We start from the raw sequence: 21,607 nt of genomic DNA, 5'->3' as shown, positions 1-21,607 counted from the left end.
CCCATAGGGTCACCCATGGCAAACAGGTTTCAGTGGAGCTTCCAGACCAAGACAGACTAGGAAGCAGGACCTAGCCACACACTTTCCAAAAAATTGGCCATGGAAACCCTATGATTCAACATAATAAAGGCCGTATATGACAAACCCACAGCTAACATCATACTCAACAGTGAAAAATTGAAAGCTATTCCTCTAAGAACAGGAACAAGACAAGGATGCCCACTCTTGCCACTCTTATTCAACATAATATTGGAAGTCCTTGCCAGAGCAACTAGGCAAAAAGAATAAGTAAAAGGGATTCAACTGTAAAGGGAGAAGTAAAACTGTCACTATTTGCAGATAAGCTTTTATATAGAAAAAACCCTAAAAGTTCACAAAAAACTGTTAGAAAAAATAAATGAATACAGTAAACTTGCAGGATACAAAATCAACATACAAAAATCAGTTGCATTCTATTTACTAACAGTGAACTAGCATAAAGAGAAATCAGGAATACAATCTCATTTACAATCACAGCAAAAAGAATAAAATACCTAGGAATAAATGTAACCAAAGAGGTGAAAGACCTGTACATTGAAAACCACAAAACATTGTTGAAAGAAATCAAAGAAGACACAAAGAAATAGATATCCAGTGCTCATGGATTGAAAAAATTAATATAGTTAAAATGTCCATACTTCCTAAAGCAATCTACAGATTCAATGCAATCTCTATCAACGTCTCTATCTCATGGAAATAGAACAAATAATTATAAAATTTACATGGAACCAAAAGAGCCCTGAATAGCTAAAGGAATCCTGAGAAATAAGAAAGCTGGAGGTATCACACTCCCTGATTTCAAAAAATACCAAAAACTATAGTAATGAGAACAGCATGGTACTGGCACAGAAACAGACACACAGATCAATGGAACAGATTTGAGATCCCAGAAATAAAACCACACATCTATGGACAGCTAATTTCAACAAGGGAGGCAAGAACATACAATGGGGAAAGGAAAATCTCTTCAATAAAGGGTGTTGGGAAAACTGGACAGCCACATGCCAAAGAATGAAAGTATACCATTATCTTACACCATACACAAAAATTAACTCAAGCTAGATCAAAAACTTGAATGTAAGACCTGAAACCATAAAACTCCTAGAAGAAAACATAAGCAGTATGCTCTTTGACATCATTCTTAGCAGCATATTTTCAAATATCATGTCTGACCAGGCAAGATAAAGAAAAGAAAAAATAAACATATTGGACTACATCAAACTAAAAAGCTTCTGCACAGCTAAGGAAACCATGAACAAAATGAAAAGACAATGTAACAACTTGGAAAAGATATTCGTAAATCATATATCTGATAAGGGGTAAATACCCAAAATATATAAAGAACTCATGCATCTCAACAACAAAAACAAACAATCCAATTAGAAAATGGGTAAAAGATCTGAACAGATATTTTTCCAAAGAAAATATACAGATGGTCAACAGGCACATGAAAAGATGTGAACATCACTAATTATTAGGGAAATGCAAATCAAAACTACAATGAGATATCACCTTATGCCTATCAGAATGGCTATAATTAACAAAACAAGGAGCAGCAAGTGTTGGAGAGGATGTGGAGAAAAAGGAACTCTCATACACTACTGGTGAGAATGCAAACTGGTGTAACTACTGTGGAAAACAGTATGGAGATTTCTCAAAAAATTAAGAATAAATCTACCATACAATCCAGCTATTCCACTACTGTGTAATTATCCAAAGAACCCAAAAACACTAATTTAAAAAGATATATGCACCTCTATGTTCACTGCAGCAATATTCACAACAGCCAAGACTTGGAAACAACATACATGCCCATCAACGGATGAAGGGATAAAGAAGAAGTGGTATATGGAATACTACTCAGCCATAAAAAGATAAAATCTTGCCATTTGCAACAACATGGATGGATCTTGAGGGCATTATGCTATGTGAAATAAGTCAGAAGGAGAAAGTCAAATGTCATATGATCTCACTCATAAATAGAAGATAAAAACAACAACAACAAACAAATGCACACATAGCTACATAGATTAGGTTGGTGGTTACCCAAGAAGAAGTGGGGAGGGAGGGGGGCTATAAGGGTTACTGGGAACATGTGTATGGTGATGGATGGTAATCACACTTTTGGTGATGAACATGATGTAGGTTATACAGCAGTCAAAATATGACGACGTACAACTGAAATTTATATAATATTATAAACTAATGTCACCTCAAAAAAAAAAAAACCTGTAGGTGGCAACAAAGCATTGTCTGATATAGTGCTAGGAGATGAGAGGATAGCACAAAAAGACTAGGCAGGGTTCCACTCTGCTGTACACAGGATCACTAGGAATTGGAATAGACTCAACGGCACTAACAAAAGAAATGGCCGAAAATATAGCTTTCTCTCCTCTCCATTGGTATAGCTGGTTACTTCTCCAGAATTCATCAAACTTCACCTTATGTTATAGAGGAGGCATGCTGTGGTTTGCTTCACTGTGCCTTCAGCTACAGTCCAGAATGCTTGACTGCACCCTCAGCTATAGTCCAGGACCTTGATTACTCTTGTGTTTCTTGGAGTGTGGACCATGAACCAGCAGCTGCAGCAGTACCTGTGAGCTTCTTGGAAAAATAAATTTTCAGGCCCCACTCTAGACCTATTGAAACAGAAAATCTGGGAATGTGAACCAGAAATATGTTTTAACAAGCCTTTTTACTAGACCTTGGAAATTTGTTCTCTTCCTCTTGTATGTCCTTTCTCTCTCTCATCTTGACAAGGGTTTATCAATTCTATAAATTTTTCAAAAACTAACTTTAGTCTTGGTTGGTTCTTTCTTTGGTCGTATTTTCTTTATTATTTCCTTCCTTCTACTTTCTTTGCATTTAATTTGTTGTTATATAAGGATTCGGATCACCCAATTCCAGTGTGTGGGGAGGGAGTTCCCCCATACATCCAACAAGGAATTCTCTGCACACTAAATGGCTGACTTACAATTCAACTCAATTCTGTCACTATCTACCTGAAGATAACATCAGATTCCACAGGTTAAGGATTCAGTCCTACAAGACTGCCCCTCTCCTTCAGATGCCAATCACAAGTTCAGGTTACTAGCTGTGTTCTGACCAACTGGCTATAGGTCAGAGGTTCCCACAACCTCCTCCTTGGGTTCAATTAATTTGGTAGAGTGGCTCACAAAACTCAGAGAAACATTTTACTTACTAGATCATTGGTTTATTATAAAAGGATGTAATTCAGGAACAGCCAGATAGAAGAGATGCATAAAGAAAGGTACGGGAAAAGGGTGCAGAGCTTCCATGCCTTCTCCAAGCTAACACTCTCCTGAATTTTGACATGTTCACCAACCTGGAAGCTCTCTGAACCCCATCCTTTTGAGTATTTATTGAGGCTTCATTATGTAGGTATGTTTGATTAAATCGTTGGTCATTGGCTATTGATTCAACCTCCAGTCCCTCACCTTTCCTGGGAGGTTAGGGTGGGCAGGGCTGAAAGTACTAACCCTCTAATCAGGTGATTTGCTTCCCTTAACAATCAGCCTCCATCCTTAGGTTATCTAGGGGCTTTCCAAAGGTCACCTCATTAACATAACAAAACACACATTGATTGCTTAGAAAATTTCAAAGATTTTAGGAGCTCTGTGCCAGAAATGAGAACAAAGACCAAATGTATATTTCTTATTACAAACCATATTATCACATTATGTTTCTATTTTTTTGATATAGATGCTTAAACAATTTATATTTAGCCATTATTTTCTCATACGTGCTTTTAATGCTAAAACTTTCCTTTGAGCCTGGCTTTAACTGCATATCAGAAACTTTTATATGCTGCATTGCCTTTGTCAGTTCAGAATATTTTCTAATGATCATTATGACACATTAGTTATTTAGAATTTGCATTTCTGAATGTTAAGACACAGGAGAATTTCTGATTATGTTTTTATCATTGACTTTTAGCTTAACTCTACTTGTTAGAAAAACTTTATGTATGCTTTTAAACTTTTGAAATTTATTCATATTGCTTCATGGAAAAATGTTATTTTTGTTTAGGTTTGTTGAGATATAATTGATTTTGCTTACATTTAAAGTTTACCTCTTGATGAGTTTGGACATATGCCTACATCCATGATACCATTACCACAACCAAGGTACTAAACATAGCCATACATCATCTCCCAAAATTTCCTTGTGTTCTTGTGTGTGTGCATGTGTGTTTGGTAAGAACATGTAATATGAGATCTATCCTCTTAGCATATTTTAAAGTGCACAATACCATATTGTTAATTATAGATAATATGTACAGTAGATCTCTATGTTATTCATCTTGCATAACAGAAACTTTATATCCATTAAAAAATAATTTCCCATTTCCTGTTCTCCCAGCTTCTGGCAACCACCATCCTATTCTCTGCTTCTATGACTTTGACCGTTTTAGAGACTCCATATAAGTGGAATCACGCAGTGTTTGTCCTTCTGTGACTAGCTTATTTCATTTAGCATAATGTCTTCTAGGTTCATCCATGTTGTCCCAAATTGCAGGAATTCCTTCTTTTTATAAAGCTGAATAATATTCTGTTGTATGCATCTACCGCATTTTCTTTATCCATTCATTAGAATAAATGTTTCATGTGTAATTGAAAAGATTATATATTTTTCTGTTGGTAAATTTTTAAATTCTAAACTTATAATGGAAGTCTTGCTTATTAATCATGTTGTTCAAATCTTTTACATACTTGCTGATTTGCTTTTCCTATCACTCAGAGATATATACCAAAAAAACTCTACCATTATACATTTTTTAAATATTTCCTTTTTTCATCAGGTTTTGCTTTATAATTCTCAGAATATATTTCTACATGCATAAATGTTTAGAAATGTTATATCTTCTTTGTGATGCATTTCCTTCTTTGCGTCTATCAATGCTTCCTAGCCTATAAGGCTACTTTGCAATAACTTGGTATTGCTATACCAACTTCCTTTTGGCTAGTGTTTTCATAATGTAGCTTTTCATTGTTTTATTTTTAAATTTTCTGTTTACTTACATGTATAGTATTTCTCTTGTGAGCATAATATAGTTGTTTTCTATTCAATTTTATAATTTTTGTCTTTTAATTATATACTCTACTTATCTTCAGCATAATTACTGATATTTTGGCTTTAAATCTACTATCTTACTATAGCTTCCCTCTTTCCTGTCTCTTCAATATTCCTTCCCCTCCCTGACTTTCTGCCTGCTTTCTGGATTAAGTATTTCGAATTATCCCATTTTCCCATTTACTAGCTTATTAGTTTAATCCTCTTTTAGTATTCTTTTATTGGTTATCCTAGAAACTTTTACATTCATCCTAAGCTTATTGAATTCTACTATAAATTAATATTTTACCACTTCATGCTAGTGCAATGATCCTAGAACAATTTAATTCCTCCTATCCTTCTCCTAACTTACATGCTACAGTTGCCATATATTTTAATTATTTTATATAGACAATTTAACATTTTAAATAAACTTCAATTTATTTAACCCAGTAAATATTTATTTTGATGTATTTACCCTTTTCATTGCTCAACTTGGCAGTTAGGGTTGGGGGCTAGCAATGTCAGTTTCCCTTAATCAAATCAAGAATTGCAATTATTCAGATAAGGGTTTCAATCCCTGTGAAGGCTGCTCTATTTTTTTCTATTTCTATTTGACTTTTGCTCTTACAGTATAGGGCTTTAGAATGTAAAGATTTTAGGGTTTCAACCTAAAGCCTGTGGTGTTTACCAGGGCTTCTCTTCTTATGTAGGCCCCAAATTCCAATTTTCGTCTCCTTAGCCCATGCCTCTGTGGGAGGTTCTGCTCAGTCTTTTGGCCTCTAAGGCACCACTTTAACAGATACCTGTAGGTGAAGGAAATGTGGTCCCAAATGCTGGGTTTTACCTCTCAGGACTTCCTTCCTTTCCTGGATCACAGCCATCCAATTGCTCCCTGCCTTGGCAGTTCTCAGATATTTTTGAATAGATGATGTTTTTTAAAATCATTCTTTACTAACAGTTCTCAGCAGGATATTTTTTCTTAAACAATCAAATCCATCATTGCCATAAGAGAAATTCCTGTGTTACTGTAAATAAAATTGGTTAGGATTACAACTTTAAAAGTTTAAAGATTTAGCAATCAGAGAGGCAGATGGAAACTGATTAATCTATGACATTAGCACATTCAGGCACCATTACAGGGGAGACATTATTGTTTTCTCAAGCTACAGAGATCATCTGGGAAAATGATTGATGATGATGATGGTTGTGGTGGTGGTGGTTCTAATGATATGAGGCGCTTCTAATTTTTAAATGCTTTTTGAGTCCTTTTTTTGCATTCCTCATTTAATCCTCACAATAACCCAGGAGGAAGATAATGTAATTGTTCTCATTTCACAGATGTGGATACCACCACTCAGAGTTGTGCAATTTGTTCAAGTTATATCCACATAGAGCAAAATGGCTTCAATTCATTTTTTTAAGTGACTCTCAGGGAAAATAAGAACTTCAACCATTTTTCCTATACTATTGGAACAGAGATGGAGATGACTTGAGAACTTGAAGGTGGGACTCAACTTGGAGTGCTGATGTATAAGGAAAAGTTGGGGAAATGGATAGCAGAGACAGAAATGGTCACTGACATGGTTGGGAGAAGAGAGACTAGCAGGTCTTAAAAGACTTAGTAAAACCCAAAATATAAAATAAATATACATGAACCCACATAAATATAATAAATAATGAACACATTTATAAAATGTAGGAAAAGAGATAAATCTTCTCAGAAGAGTTCCTATTATCTATGTAGATACTCCTCTTCCAGGAGGTGGAGCTTGATCCCCTGCCCTTGAATGTGGGCTGGACTTAGTGTCTGACATCCAATGAATAGCGTGTGAAGTGGTAGAATAGTAACTTTACAGTGAAACAACCTGACAGGCACAACTGTGACCAAGGGATCAAGATTCATATCACCAGTCATGAGTCATGTGGGTATCATGTACCCCTAATATGATGTGATGAGAAGGGCATGCCGCTCTGTGGTACTCATCCCTCAAATCCACAACCCCAAATTAAGTGTGAGAAAAACATCAGAAAAACCCAAAGGTTTTTTCCAAAGGGAAATTCTACAAAATATCTGACCAGTACTCTTCAAAATCATCAAGGTCATGAAAACAGAGAATGACTGAGAAGCTGTCACGGATCAGAGAAGACTAAGGAGACATAACTAAATGCAGTGCAATATGATGGATTGAAACTTTGAAGAGAAAACAGAAATTAGTGGAAAAATTGGTGAAATCTGAATAAATCTGTACTTTTGTTAATGATAATGTGCCAACGTTAGTTTCTCAGTTTTGCCAAGTTTACCACAGTTATGTAAGATGATAATTTTAGGAGAAACTAGGTAAAAGTTATATGGGAACATTCTATACCATCTTTGTACCTTTTAGTTAAACCTACAATTATTCTGAAATAAAACATTTGTCTTTTGAGCCAGCTCTGATGGCCTAGTGGTTAAAGTTCAGTGCTCTCACTGCTTTGGTGGCCTGGGTTAGGTTCCTGGGCACAGAACCACACCACTCATCTGTCAGTAGCCATGCTGTGGCAGCAGCTCACATAGAAGAAATAGAAGGACTCACAACTAGAATATACAACTATGTACTGGCCCTTTGGGACAAAGAAAAAAAAGAGGAAGATTGGCAACAGATGTTAGCCCAGAGTGAATCTTTTCCAGCAAAAAAACAATTTGTTTTAAAAAAAAGTCCTAGTAAAGTCTAAAAACAAACAAACAAATGACCTACACAAGTATAGGCTACATGAAATAGCACTTTCTCTGAGGGCTATGATACAACTAAATGAGGGCTAAGAACAACTAAAAAAAAATCCTAGAGTGTGAGCTATAGAAAGAAAAAAACAATTAGAAATAGATGGATAACATATTGAATTAACTGGAATGAAAATTATAAAGGCTGAAATTTAGTATTAAATCTGTTATTCAAACATTTGTCACTGGAAGTCTTCATGAACCTATTGAGAAGTTTCAACTCTCCTGGCTGGAGACCATCAGAGAAGCTACACTTAGGGCGATGAGAAACCAGCCTTACACAATGGCCACTCCATCTTTTACTATACTTCACTAACAGTGTAAGGAGTAAAGAAACAGTAATCTTTAGCCACAGAACGTAAGGTATCACAGACTAGGTATTGCGGATGGAGAGGGTAGGATGTTGTGATGATGGATCCTCCAGACTCCCTAAAGGAAGCACTGCAGTCTCTGTGCAAGTGTGTCAGGGGTTCCAGGTTGGGCTGAACAATGTTTGTCTTCAGAATCAGATACAAGGGGAAGGTCTGGCTGATCCATGGACTGGACACATTTGACTCATAGAAAGCCATAAGAATGTGGATAAAAACTAAAAGTCTATCTTCAGTTTAAAGACTAAGTCTATATGTTCCAAATTAAAATTAAATTAAATTAAATATTGTACCAGACAGAACAGAATAGAGCATTTCCATCATGCAGATAGTTCTGTTAGCCAGCACTACTCTAAGATGTGGTTAACATAACTTAAAACTCCTTAAGCTACATAACAAAAATGTAACTAAAGGTGGGGAGAAAAAGAGGGATTTCCATTTGAATTTAGCACTGTGAGGGCCTCAGAGCTTACTGTACTGTTTGGAGCACCTGGGCCCAGTTCATGTCAATAGCATGACTATAATGTGCATGACAGGCAGTGACTGAGGGCAGAAGAGACAGGGACATGGACCTTGCACACAGCTTTTCAAAAGGTGGGAGCTAAATGGAGTCACTGGTGAGTTCACAAAAAAATCACAAAGGTGCTCTTAGAAATAACAATTTAAGACTCAGGGGGATCTGAAGATAACCCAATAAGAGCTAAGAGCAATGATCAGAGCACTGTGGATTAATACTGCCAAAGAGACCTGTTTGTATCCTTTTACTAGAGTTATGTGGGAAAACACTGGCTTCATAAATTCACATGAATGAAATTGTTATCTAAAGGGAAATGTCTCTGAAAAAGGAGACTTCAGATAAAAAATGTCACTGAGCTTTAGAATTAGAAGAAGGAAAAGAGCTGGAATATATAAACTTCCTGGAAATTAACCATTGGAGGAGTTGGCTGTGTAGGCAGAGTTGGAAGATTAAACAGTTGCTGAGTAGGTGAATGAGGCTTAGAAAAGGCCCAGCTGTGTGATCATATAGGACAGCCTGAGCACTTACCTTTCCATCTTTTCCTGCTCCTGTGAAGAAAGAGCAACACGTTCAAATGAAAAAATGAGATTTTATTATACAAAACTTTGGTTGGCTATTGAATGGTGGTAGATGTAAGAGAAGTTGATGTTATTTTATAACTTCTGTTAATATTTTATTAAGTTGGCATTGTTCATTCTAATATCATAAAAGTTGTAAATTAGACTTCTTTGAAAGAAACACAGGAAGTCCCCAGATGATTACAGTCCTCAGTAGTAGCAGATGGAACATTTTCTTACGTTTATACAAACATATTAAAAAATACTTCTTAAAATCAATTCCTGGTGATCTCCCCACCACCAGTTTTCTTAACTTAAGATTATGTTGCCTAAAGCCACATCTTGTAATACGTTTCCAGTGAACTTTTCAGTTTTGGCAAGAAGGTTAACAAAAAGGGATCTGTGAGTGTGACTATGAGACAGCCCCAGAGAAAAGCATAGGAGGGGGAATTTCTTCTTAAAAGAGACCTGGCCACGGACAGTAAGTATTTTTAGTCAAAAATGGTGGTTAGATACTAATGAAATTGTCTCAGGCAAGGAGGAAACTATTATACCTTATTAGATATCAAAAATTAAAATTAGTGTGATATATATTTTCCTTTGAAACTTATCTTCTGCATGATTTTAATTTAGAAGGAAATCTCATTAAAGATTTGTTAATTATCATTGGGTTGTTGCCAGAAATTTATTTCTGTTTTGCTCAGTTCATTGTAGTGACTTGTAAATTTGGTAAACTCAAAATTGAAAACTGGTGCGTGGTTGTTTTCACCCGTATAATAGTGCGATTTCTTGTGGAACAATGAAATTATTTTCTTCTCTAACTTATTTTTGCTTTATTTTATTTTGTAAAAGATTCTAAAATTCTTCAAATTAGTGAAGTTACTTGTAGCATTAATATTTGGCATACATCATCCCAATCTTTTGACACTATGTTATTTTTTTGTAGGTTAGTATAAATTCTCTTTAATATCTATCATTGTCTACAGTTCATAATGATATTATGAAACCAAGGTAGATTTACAGAGCAATTTATGGCTTTAAGTGTATTTGTAGAAAAGAAGAAATATTGAAAATAAATAATCTAGACATTCATTCAGGAAGCAAGTAAAAGAACAATAAAGTGAATCCTAAAGTGTAGAAGAAAGAAAATCAATAGAAAATCTAATATTAAAACAGAAATTAAAACAAATCATATAATGGAAATTATAAAATGAGCCACAAACTGTTTTTTTAAACATTATTAAAATATAAAAGTAAACACTAGAAGGATTGATAAAAAAAGATAATTTTCAAATAACAGGATTTAAACAGTAGGCGTTAATAGGTACAGTAAAGAGTAAAAATTAATAAAAGAAGACTATATACAATTTTATTCCAGGTCATTTGAAGTCAAAATGAGATGGAAAATTTTATTGAAAATTATAAGTGACTAAAATAATCCCTAAAGGAAGAAGAAACCCCAAGTGTACCAATTACCATAAAAATTGAAGCTGATGGCAAATTTACAACGAATCCAAAAGGTCCTAGGCTCTTACATGGTGGTCAGTTTCAGGGTTTATAAAGAGATGGAAAACGAGTGAAGTCATTTGATGAGGCTAGAATTTCGCAACACAAAAACTGAGCAACCTGGCAAGAATACTGAAACAAAGCAAACAAATAAAAACAAAGCAAATAGGCAAACCAAACACCCAATAGCCATTATCCAATTTCACTTACAAACTGAAGTAAATTTAAACATACCACTTACCGGGAGTGTAAGAATAATTAGACATTAGAAAATCCATTAAGGTAGTTGTCTATATTATCAGATTAAAGAGGAAAAAATGAACCATCTGATCATCTCACTACATGCTTAATAAAACCCTCAATAAAATTAAATACACATTGATGAAAAAAAATCTTACCAATTTTAGAACAAAAGGGAGCTTTCTTAGTATGGTTTAGTTTAGCTATAACCAGCATATATAAATATACTTAATAACAAAAATTTAGATGGTTTAACCTTAAAATTAAGAACTGGATGGGGGGGGCCTGCTATTGTCATTACTTTTCAAAGTAGTACTAAAGTGATACTTTCTAGCCCAGTGAGTGATTAAAAATAAAGAGTGTAAAGAAAGATGAAATTGTCATTATTTACATATGATGAGTTGCTTTTTTTTTTTTTCCCAGGTACAACAGCAGGTTCTTTTCTGGTTCCTCAAAGCGCAACACAGGGTGGGGGCAGAGACAGAAGAGAATGTAAACATTGGGTTCCACCCCCTGGAGCTCAGGCCCCTTACCCAGAGAAGAGGCTGGAGGGTTGGAAGGGAATAGGTGAAAGGTGAGGACCCTGGTGAGACAAAGCAGGGGAGGCCTGAGAATACAGAGAAAGGTGGGCGAAGAGGAAGGAGAGCAAGGAGGGTGGTGGGTGGGAAGTGAGGGACATTTCCTGTTCCAGGGCATGTCCCGCCTTAAATAAACCAGAGTGCAAGAACACTGCAGGAGAACCAAAGGACAGAAGATAAAATGAGCACCCCGACCCTGGGCCAACCAGGTCCTCTGTATATCATTACAACACAGAGATGTCAAGAAATAGAGCGAGGAGAGCCTTAGGCCCCAGCCAGGAAGTGGGGGAGACAGGCGGGGCTGAAGAAGGGAAAAAGGAACCCAGCTCCACTTCATGGGTAAGGGGAGCAAACTGGAGTGTGAGAATCTGAAAACTGCTGACACCCATAGCCAAGAGTCACCCTGTAGTGACAAAAGGCCAGTCAGGACCCCAGAGGGAATTGGGGCAGGAGTGACAGACACCCAAGCTGGGCCTAACTGGAGGTGAGGGGCTCTAGACTTGTTCACGGCTGCCCGGGGGAAATGCAGCTGCCCCATGCACTCCACCTGTCCTGCCTGCGCATATGAGGAGTTTTTTTATAGAACAGATTAAACAAAAGAGAAATTAACATAAAAAGAAAAGAATTCAGCAATTTAGCTGGACAAAAATATCAACATGCTAAATAAGTATAATAATGCTAAAGTAAAAAAATTCCTATTGACCCCAACGTATCCAATATGATATCCAGCAAAAACGAAATAAAATAAACAGAAAAACACTTTATTGGCAGAAACACAAGATGAGTTGTTTATGACATATGTAGGTAGAAAATGAATGTGTGTTACATTTTTGTTAATTTATACTTTTTATTTATTTATTTGTTTTTCAATGCTATTGTGGCTGCATGAAATGTTTCTCCATTGATTTAGGTCTTTAATTTCTCTCGGCAATCTTTGTAGCTTTCAATGTACATGCCTTCTATTTCTTTTATTAAATTTGTTCCTATGTATTTTATTCTCTTTGAGGATTTCGTGAATGAAAGCGCTTTTTTAATTTCATTTTTGGATTATTTATTGTTAATATATACAAATATAATTGATTTTGGCATATTTATCTTGCATTCTGCTAGAAATTTATTATATTTCTCAATTCCAGAGTTTTCATTTAGTCTTTTCCCCCCAAAATTTTTCTATTTCTTTACTGATATGCTACATTTGATGTGTCATTGTTGTCATACTTTCCTTAAATTCTTAATCATGATCTTTATTCTTTGAACATAGTTAATATTCATTGTTTTCCAGCTTTGAAGTTTTGCTATGTCTAGCACTTCAGCAACATCAAAGGCAGTTTCTATTGATTTCTTTTTTCTCTGTGTATAGCCATGCTTCCCTCTTTCATTTTAGACTTTCTTTTTGGTTATTGAAAAATAGATATTATAGATGGTATAGTGATTCCTATCTTCCCAAGTTTATTGCTGGTTCTCTTTGTTTCTTTGTATGTTTGTTTAGTGACCTATCTGGACTAATTCTATACAGTCTGACTCTCCCACAGCGTGCAGCCGCAGATATCTCTGCTAATTATTTTCTTTAATTCTTATTTTTCTTTTTAAGCTGGTTTCTTAGGGATCACTCTCTGTCAGCATAGCTTAGTAAGTTTGTGCTCAAACACCTTGAGCCGGCAAGTCTTCTACCCTTTGTCAATGGATCTTTGTGTTCGGGAATGCATCCAAAATTCAAGAAGTTTGCAAGTCAGCCCTCACTTTTACTTTCCCCTCCACTTTCTGTGCCTCCTCATAGCATATGCACAAGGCTCATATTCATCCAGGGACCTGCAGAAAGCTGGAGTTGGTTGTTTCTGGTCTCTTATGAGCATGCATGCAGCCTTGCACATGTGTGCATCCTTCCAGACTGCCAGGGATATGTGGGGATTATCAACACCCACTACAGCCGTCTTATTCACAGGATCTCCCTCCAAATTTTCTGGCTAGTCTGCAGGTATGTTGCTTGCTCCATCCAGTGGTACATCCTCGGGCTACCTGGGAAGCTGACCTTTCCCATTTGTTTTCCTTTGAGTTTGCAGTTGTTTTCAACCATGCCCATAGTTTTGGTTTTTTTCCCTACTCCTCTCTAAATCAAGTTAGCTGCCTTAAGCTTCTAATTTTCACTGTTTCCCCTGCCCTGGTAGAACTGCACTGTATGTACTGGAGATATGGAGGACGTGGGAGCAGCCCGGGTTAGAATCATAGCTGTGCTTACCCCAGGTTTAGAAGTTTTTCTAGAATATGCAAGTAAATTTTATTTGTTGTATGCTTTTGATCCATTTCCAGAGGCTCAATGTGGTTGTTTTGAAAATATTGTCCAGTTCTGTCATTGTTTTAAAGGGAGAGGATTAGCCAAGATCCTCACACCACTATTGTGGAAGTTTCCCATGATAGAAAAATTAGACCGTCAGAATTGTTGCAGCACCTCTTTTTCTGCATGGTCTTGTGATACATTGTGAATATTCTCACTTACCTAAGGGATTAGTGTCATGCACAGAACCACAAAACTTCAACAGACATCTAGTTGGATGTTCAAAAGGCCCTGGGTGATATTGGAGCATGAGTGAAGGGCTCAAACTTTAGCTCACATCTGCCTAACATGGTGGAGGGGTAGAGGAGGGAGACCTCTCAGTAGTCCCACAAGACATGGTGGTGGGTTGGTCTAAGTCAGTAGCGGTGGAGCCCGCATGTTACCCAGAGGTTACCTAAAAGGCCGTCGTTCTGAAAGCCTTGGCTGACCAGCAACAGGAACCTCGTGCCTCAATGAATTGGTAGATAAATGAGCTCTGACACATCTATTTCTGAGCTTGAGATTTGCAGATGCTGCAGGCTACTTTGAGTAGAGCTACGCCATTATCAGATGATAGGCCTCCTGACTATGTTACCTGGAATGTAAACATTATACAACTTTTACTAAAGTGCATTATAGAATTCAGGGCACAATCATATCCAAAAATATGTTTGTTTTTTTTTTCAAAGAAAAGATATACTTAAAACAGAAAAGCAAATTTTAAGGATGTTTGAGAAGTATTGTGTTATGAAATACACGTGAATTGTGTCCTTTTTTCAGTTCCTCAAATGAGATTTACTCCCTCTATTTAGTGGGTCTTTGCATGTAGTGTGTTCTCTTTTCCAGGTTAACTCCTAATCTTCCTTCAGAATGCAGGTCTGTCATCATTTTCCGGGAATCCTTGCTTGGCCTTTCTGACTCAGTCCATTCCTCTTATCATTTGTTACCATAGCATTGCGTACTTCTAAGTTCAGCTTGCATGACAGTATTTACCCGTTCGTTTGTATAAATCTTTTCATTCACACTAAACTCCATGAGGACAAGGACTATACACCTCCTTCCCGACTCTTAATTTGCTCTACCATTATATTCTCAGCTCTTAGTAAATGTTTGGCATATGCTAAGTGCTCAATAAATACTTATTTAATGAATGAATAAATGAGAAAACTTTAAGAGACTTGAACATTTTCTAGAACACAGATAATATTTATTAAATTTAACTTAAAAATAAAATTTGAAAGAGAGGGACAGATTTGTAGACGTCTACACTTCTTTCTGTGGCACCACGTGCTTGATAGGTTCTGTGTAGTCCATAACACCCACTTGCAACAAACAATATTCCATGAACCACCGAAAACATGACCCAAATGGAACTGTGTATCTCAATGCCATCCATCCCAAACCTGTGTTGTCTCCCTTTGTGAGTGGTTCCACTTTATCTCCTCCTGGTCACATTTCTTTGTTTGATTAATCCTGATTACTTCCACGCTATCTTTGTTATTTTCACTCCTCCCCTTTCTCACTGCTACTGCCTTTGTTCAGGTCACTAAAGTCATCTGCTGTCTTGGTCTCATCACTCTCTGATACATTCTCCAGTGAATCTCATTGGAATTTAGGAAATTTTTCTAAATGCCGTTTTAACCACATTGCTCTCATGTTTAAACTCCTTCACTTGCTTGAAAAACAAACCAAATTCTTCAGTATGGCACACATCATCAGGGCTTAGCAACTTCTCCTGCCTTGTCTCTTTTCTTTTCTTTGGTTCCTAAGCTTCAATACGCATTTGTCTCATATGATAAGTTTCTATACATCTTCCACCTGTTTTAACACTAACTTTCTAATATGTTTTAGTCTGTAGTAAGGCAAATATTTTCTTCATTACTATTTAGCAAAGATATGTAGAATCTTATGCTTTTGTTTTTTCATATAAAATTTTAAATAAATATGTCAAAATCTACCTTAACTTTCTTAGAACTAGGAGGCTGTTACTCATGATACACTCTGACCCCCTCTGCCTTTCTGTGCATGTGATGCAACTGATCCTTCAGTTTCTAGCAAGAACAAAGGAGGTGATGTTGAGGGTATAGTTGCCTTAGTCTCTGATCTGCTTCCCTTGCAAGTACAGTGTCGTTTTCAGGCTGAAATAGCTCCCCAGGCAAACATATCACTCTACTAAGAGAGAAGTTCTTGGGTTATGGTCATGTGGCCAAATGCTCTTGCAGCCTGAAACTCAATAAAACCAGTGTTAATAAATAATTCTCTAATTGATTATCAAGTTTTGTATGTTTTCACTTATATTTATAGTATTTTCAGACATCCTCTTATATTTGTATTATTTTTCTTCTGCTTATGAAATTCCTTCCTAGTCCGACACCACCAAGGGGACATCAGTGCTCCCAGGCCATGTACTGTGAAGGGAAGGTTGCCTGACTGCCCTTCATACCCAGAGAGAAACTTGCTCACTGACAAGTAGACACACTCAATGCATTTCGGGTAGGAGTTGGGATCCAAGGCCCCTGTGTTCCTTCTAGATCCACTCATACAACCTGAGTGAAAATCTGCCTGCCTCCCAGCTCACAAGTTCCAGGTCAAGCTCACTCATAGACCCCTTCAACTGTGACAATTTGTCTAATGGGGAAACTGAGGAAAAGTGTATTTTCTTTAGAATATCTGATAACCTATATGGCCACTGCTGATCTTTTTCCAGTATGGGTATGGAGATTTGCATGTGAATTATACAGCCACACTCAGGATGCCTTGTATTTTCTGATAATGATTTTGAGAAGAGCAGAATGAAGAGACAGAGAGGAGCCTGAGGGGACAGGGAGAGCAGAAGGATTAGTGAGAAGAGTTAGAATACACTCCAGAGGAAAAAATAATGGATAAGTAGAGAAAGACGAGGAAGACCAAGAAGAGGGAGAAAGAGAGACCAGGAAGCAGATGAGAGGAGAAGACCACAGAGAGATAAGGAGTGGGGAGACTGCTGGAAAGGCCACTGGACATCACTGAGGACATTCCATCACTTTTTTTCACAAAAGAGGACGTTAATAACCCAAATGTAGACGTGATTTCTCAAGGCCAAAAAGTACTAAATTTTCCAGCCATACCAAAGACCACAGACTTTCTCATAAACCAGGACTCATTTTTATAGAATTGGTGCAATAGGGGAGGTCAGGAGAACACAGACAAGAGCAGGAAGAAAATCTGGAGGCCAGATAGTGGGAGAGGTGGATGGGGAAATGAGAGACCCTGTGGGAAGCCTGTGGCTGAGGGAGGCAGTGGGGTTTCTCTGACAGGAAGTGGGCAGAGGGAGAGGTTTGTCTGTTTGTGTGGCAAGGGAAGTCAGATGAAAATGCGAAAGGTTTTGGAGGAGAGCCGACATCTGAGTTCTGAGGGCAACTTGTCCTGCTGAGGCATCTTCACCAAACAGAGCTTCAATGCTGCTCCTGCTGCTCCTGCTCTTCAAGGGACTTCCCTGCCATGGAGCAAGCACAGTGGGTAAGAAGGTCCCAGATGGAAAGATACTGAGGTTGGGCACAGCAGGGTGGAGAAGTTCTGGGGAGGACCTGGGGGAAGAGAAAAATGCTCCTCCAGGATGCCCTTGGAGTCTGCATGCCAGACTACTCCCAGGCAAATTGTCCTTGTCCCCAGTCTCAGTTTCTTTCTCTGATTTTGGAGAGAGCAAGCTGGTCCGGGGGAAGGGGATATGGGTATACGTATAACCTATGTAACTATCTCCATCCTTCCGCTCCTATGTGGGCTTCTCTTCTCTCATCTTTTCACAATCTCTCTGCTGCTCATTCCTCTCTCTTAGCTCCCCTGCTCCTAGGATTCCGACATCCAGCATCAGAAGAGCCCCTCTCCTTCCGCTTTGTCCAGATCTCCTCCTTTGCCAACCACAGCTGTGCGCACATCCAGGCATCAGGCTGGCTGGGGGATGTGCAGACTCATGTCTTGGACAGTGTCTCAGGCACCATCCGCTTTCTGAGGCCCTGGTCCCAGGGTACCTTCAGTAAGCAAGAATTGAAGAACCTTGAGGCGCTATTGCTGTTGTACCTGCACAGCTTCAATAAGGAAGTGCAGGCCTTCGCGAGCCAGTTTCAGTTTGAATGTGAGTTTCTTGTCCCAAGCTGGGACAGCTGGGAAATGATAATCTTCCAATAGTCCTAGGGTTAAGGGGTGGGGAGCTTGGGAAATGGGTAGTAAAGCTGTGCATGAGAGGATAAAAGTGGGAGACTCCAAGTAAATAAGGGTGCAGAATGATAGCAGTTAAATTTCAAGTATTTACCTGAGGGCTCTGACCATCTGCCAAAGGGGAAGATGATGTATGGGCTCTGACCGTCATCCACCCTTCCTGACCTTATTTCCTGTCCCCTTTGGCTCACACTCTTACCCATCACCACCATTCCCACTCTTCGCCTGACCCTACCACATAAACAGAAAGGCTTACGTGTACCTATTTCTTCATACCCCTGACTGTACCCTCATTTTCTGGTTCCTTGGAATAGTTGTCTCCTTTTGATCTTCTGCTCACCATCCTTGGCTTCAGACACAGACTTTTCAAACCACAACTCTGACCTCCTTTCTCCCTGGCCTGAGTGTTCCCATGCCCAGGCCTGGACCTCACCACTCCCTAGTGGGCTTTTCCAGACCCATTTCCTAGCTCCCTAGCATCCTTCCCAACTAGCCCTGTTAATTATTTCAAAATACCTTTATTACCTTCACATTTTCTTCCCCCAAATTTCCTCCCCCTTTCCCACCCTAACTCTAGTCTCCCATGTGATTTCCCAGCAAATTTTCCTTTCCTTGAACCTCTTTACTTTCTAGATTGTTTGCTTTCCCTCCCTGGAAATCTTTGCATATTGATTCTTTTTCCCCCCCTCAGATCCCTTTGAGCTCCAGGTATTATCTGGCTGTCAAATGCATGCTGGGAAGGCCTCAGAAAGTTTCTTAAATGGGGCATATCAAGGATCAGATTTCCTGAGTTTCCAAGGAAATTCCTGGAAGCCATCACCAGGAGCAGGGAGTAGGGCTCAGAATGTCTGTAAGGTGCTCAATCACTACCGGATTATTAAAGAAATCGTGCAGAGCCTTCTCAGCGACATTTGCCCTCGATTTCTGGCTGGCCTCCTTGAAGCAGGGAAGTCAGAGCTGGAACAACAAGGTGAGCCCAACCCTCTCTCCTGTCCTATCCCTAGTGCTTTAACTCTTATCTTTGAGTTTTCCACTTTATGATTAGAGGCCAGAGCATAAGATGTGTGTATTTAGGATTGTTTCTTAGACAAGAGAAAGAAGTGATTATTCAATCTGCTAAGGCACCCTGAATCATTGAACTCTGGCCTAGGGTGCCCTCATAAATTCCATTTCTCCTCATCTTCTCATCGCTAGTGAAGCCAGAGGCTTGGGTGTCTAAAGGCCCCAGTCCTGGGCCTGGTCGTCTGCTGCTGGTGTGTCATGTCTCTGGCTTTCATCCAAAACCTGTGTGGGTGATGTGGATGCGAGGTGAGCAGAAGCAGCCAGGCACTCGGCGAGGTGACATTCTACCCAATGCTGATGGGACATGGTATCTCCGAGTTACCCTGGAAGTGGCGTCTGGGGAGGCGGCCGGCCTGACTTGTCGAGTGAAGCACAGTAGTCTAGGAGGCCATGATATAATCATCCACTGGGGTGAGAAGGAACTGGGGTCCAGCTGGGAAATGATAATCTTCCAATAGTCCTAGGGCTAAGGGGTGGGGAGCTTGGGAAATGGGTAGGAAAGCTGTGCATGAGAGGATAAAAGTGGGAGACTCCAAGTAAATAAGGGTGCAGAATGATAGCAGTTAAATTTCAAGACAATGGAAGTAGAGGATTAGAAGTACTAAAGGGAAGATAATGAAGGACCTAGTGATTTGGTGAAAGACAGGGAGGGGGGAGGCCAAGGACATAGACTCAGGAGGAATTGAAATGAGGGCTCTGGAAAATACACAATAACACTCTGGGAAGGCCCCACCCCTGTGAAATGAGAAGGAATAAACTTAGAAAGAGAGTACTGTATAGACTAACATCCTTATTTTATTCCCAACTAGATGGAAACTCCATCTTCCTGATGTTGATCTGTTTGACTATAATAGTTACTCTGGTCTTGTTGGTTGTAGTTGACTCATGGTTTAGAAAGCAGAGGTAAGTAGTCTTTTCTAGTTCTATTTCTTCAACTTATCAACTCATTCTTTCCTCTATCTCCTTTTTTTCCTTCCCCCTTTCTCCTGATTTGCCTTGTTTGAGTTCAAGATTCTCTTCTTCTCCCACAGCTCAAATCAGAACATCCTGTCTCTCCATGTACCCAACCCTGCCTTTTCCACAAGGGTCAACATTCAAGACCCCAGGAATTCAGGACATCAGCTCTGCTTGGCACAAGAATTTTGGATCAAAAACAGATTCTTGAAGAATTGGAAAACAAGCCTAAAGCAACTCTGGTGACATTAGTTTTACCTTAAACATAAAATTCTCTTCTGCTTTTTCTTAAACGTGATTCATATCTATAAACAAAGCATGATTTTGTTAAAACAGCTTATTCTGGCAGAGGTCGTGAACCCTTTGGAAATAGTTTTTTCATCTTCCAGCAATACGTTTCTGCTTTGTCACATGTTCATCACTATTGATCCTTCAAACTCCAATGCAGGCGCCTCTTTCTCATGGATATTTCCCTGAATTGCCCAATTGAAAGCTCTTATGTACTCCCCAAATTGGACTGATCTTCCTAAATACACACATCTTTTCCTACTTGGAACAGTAGTTACTTAGGTTTTTACTCTTGTCTCAACTTGAAAGCAGGATTTAGGGGTTTCTATTGTATTTGTTACCAAAAGCCTTACCTGGATTCAGGGCCAGCTTCATGGGCATGTGACCTGTGCAGTTGTTGCTATCTTGAAATTCTTCATGATTTTTGAAGAAGAGATACTGCATTTTCATTTTGTACTGGCCTCACAAATTATCTAGCAGATTTGGCTGAATGATATATTTCTCAATAAATATTGACCAAAATAAACTTATTGTCAAATTAAACAATGTTGTCTTAATCTATTACCTCTTTGACATCTTTGCATCATTTTGGCTATGCTCTTATTAAAATACTTTCTCACTTTCTTTGTCTTTCACCCCAGGTGAAGGAGGTGAGTAAGTGTTCAAACTTCACAGGGATCGAAGTGCTTGTGCATCTTCAGAAATATACAAAGAAAATAATATTGCAAGAGATGTTTCCTGTCAAATTGAGGATGGGGTTGGACTGGCATTCCTACTTCTCTGTGATTGTGTGTGACTATGCATGCATTTATGAATGCACATATTCAGGGGAGAAATTCATACTTGAGTAGATGAGAAGAGGACATGGAGGTCAAGGATAATTTTGATGGGCAGAGCCAAGGCAATGAAGGAAAAGAGTGATTGGGTACCAGCTAAACTATACGTTTAATTTTCTTTATTATTATGGTTTGTTATTGTAATAATAACTATTTATATTTTGATTTCACCTTACTTTTTAAATATGGATTTTAAAATTATCTAATTGTTTTAATTAAGATATATTTGATTAAGCCTCTTGGAGAGCAGGAAGTCGTCAAGGTGCAGAGTTCATACTAATGTCCAACCAACATCTTCCCTTCAATGGGATAATTGAGCAGAT

At 38.3% G+C, this 21,607-nt stretch overlaps 1 protein-coding gene across 2 annotated transcripts; it reads left to right on the top strand.

The window, feature by feature from the left end:
* Positions 1 to 17,318: 17,318 nt before the first annotated feature.
* On the top strand, positions 17,319 to 20,959 carry LOC124250716 (T-cell surface glycoprotein CD1e, membrane-associated-like). Of its 2 annotated transcripts, XM_046682860.1 has the most exons (6): positions 17,319 to 17,448; positions 17,765 to 18,061; positions 18,836 to 19,114; positions 19,339 to 19,617; positions 20,016 to 20,109; positions 20,238 to 20,959. In XM_046682860.1, exons 1-6 carry the CDS (start codon positions 17,388 to 17,390, stop codon positions 20,404 to 20,406), a joined length of 1,179 nt encoding a protein of 392 aa, XP_046538816.1. In that variant the 5' UTR covers positions 17,319 to 17,387; the 3' UTR covers positions 20,407 to 20,959. The 2 variants fall into 2 exon arrangements, with proteins under 2 accessions (XP_046538816.1, XP_046538817.1); XM_046682861.1 differs by lacking the exon at positions 19,339 to 19,617.
* Positions 20,960 to 21,607: the final 648 nt, after the last annotated feature.

This window comes from Equus quagga, chromosome 13 (genome assembly GCF_021613505.1).
Source record: "Equus quagga isolate Etosha38 chromosome 13, UCLA_HA_Equagga_1.0, whole genome shotgun sequence".
Classification (NCBI taxonomy): Eukaryota; Metazoa; Chordata; class Mammalia; order Perissodactyla; family Equidae; genus Equus; species Equus quagga.
The sequence above is the reverse complement of the archived record's forward strand: the minus strand, read 5'-3'. Positions and strand labels throughout refer to the sequence as shown.

What these genes read in the sequence shown, in the direction of transcription:
- LOC124250716 (XM_046682860.1), top strand. Translation starts at nt 17,388, where the DNA reads ATGCTGCTCCTGCTGCTCCTGCTCTTCAAGGGACTTCCCTGCCATGGA. An exon ending in GAGCCAGTTTCAGTTTGAAT is followed by an intron (nt 18,062 to 18,835) that starts GTGAGTTTCTTG and finishes TCCCCCCCTCAG; the next exon opens with ATCCCTTTGAGCTCCAGGTA. An exon ending in TCATGGTTTAGAAAGCAGAG is followed by an intron (nt 20,110 to 20,237) that starts GTAAGTAGTCTT and finishes CTTCTCCCACAG; the next exon opens with CTCAAATCAGAACATCCTGT.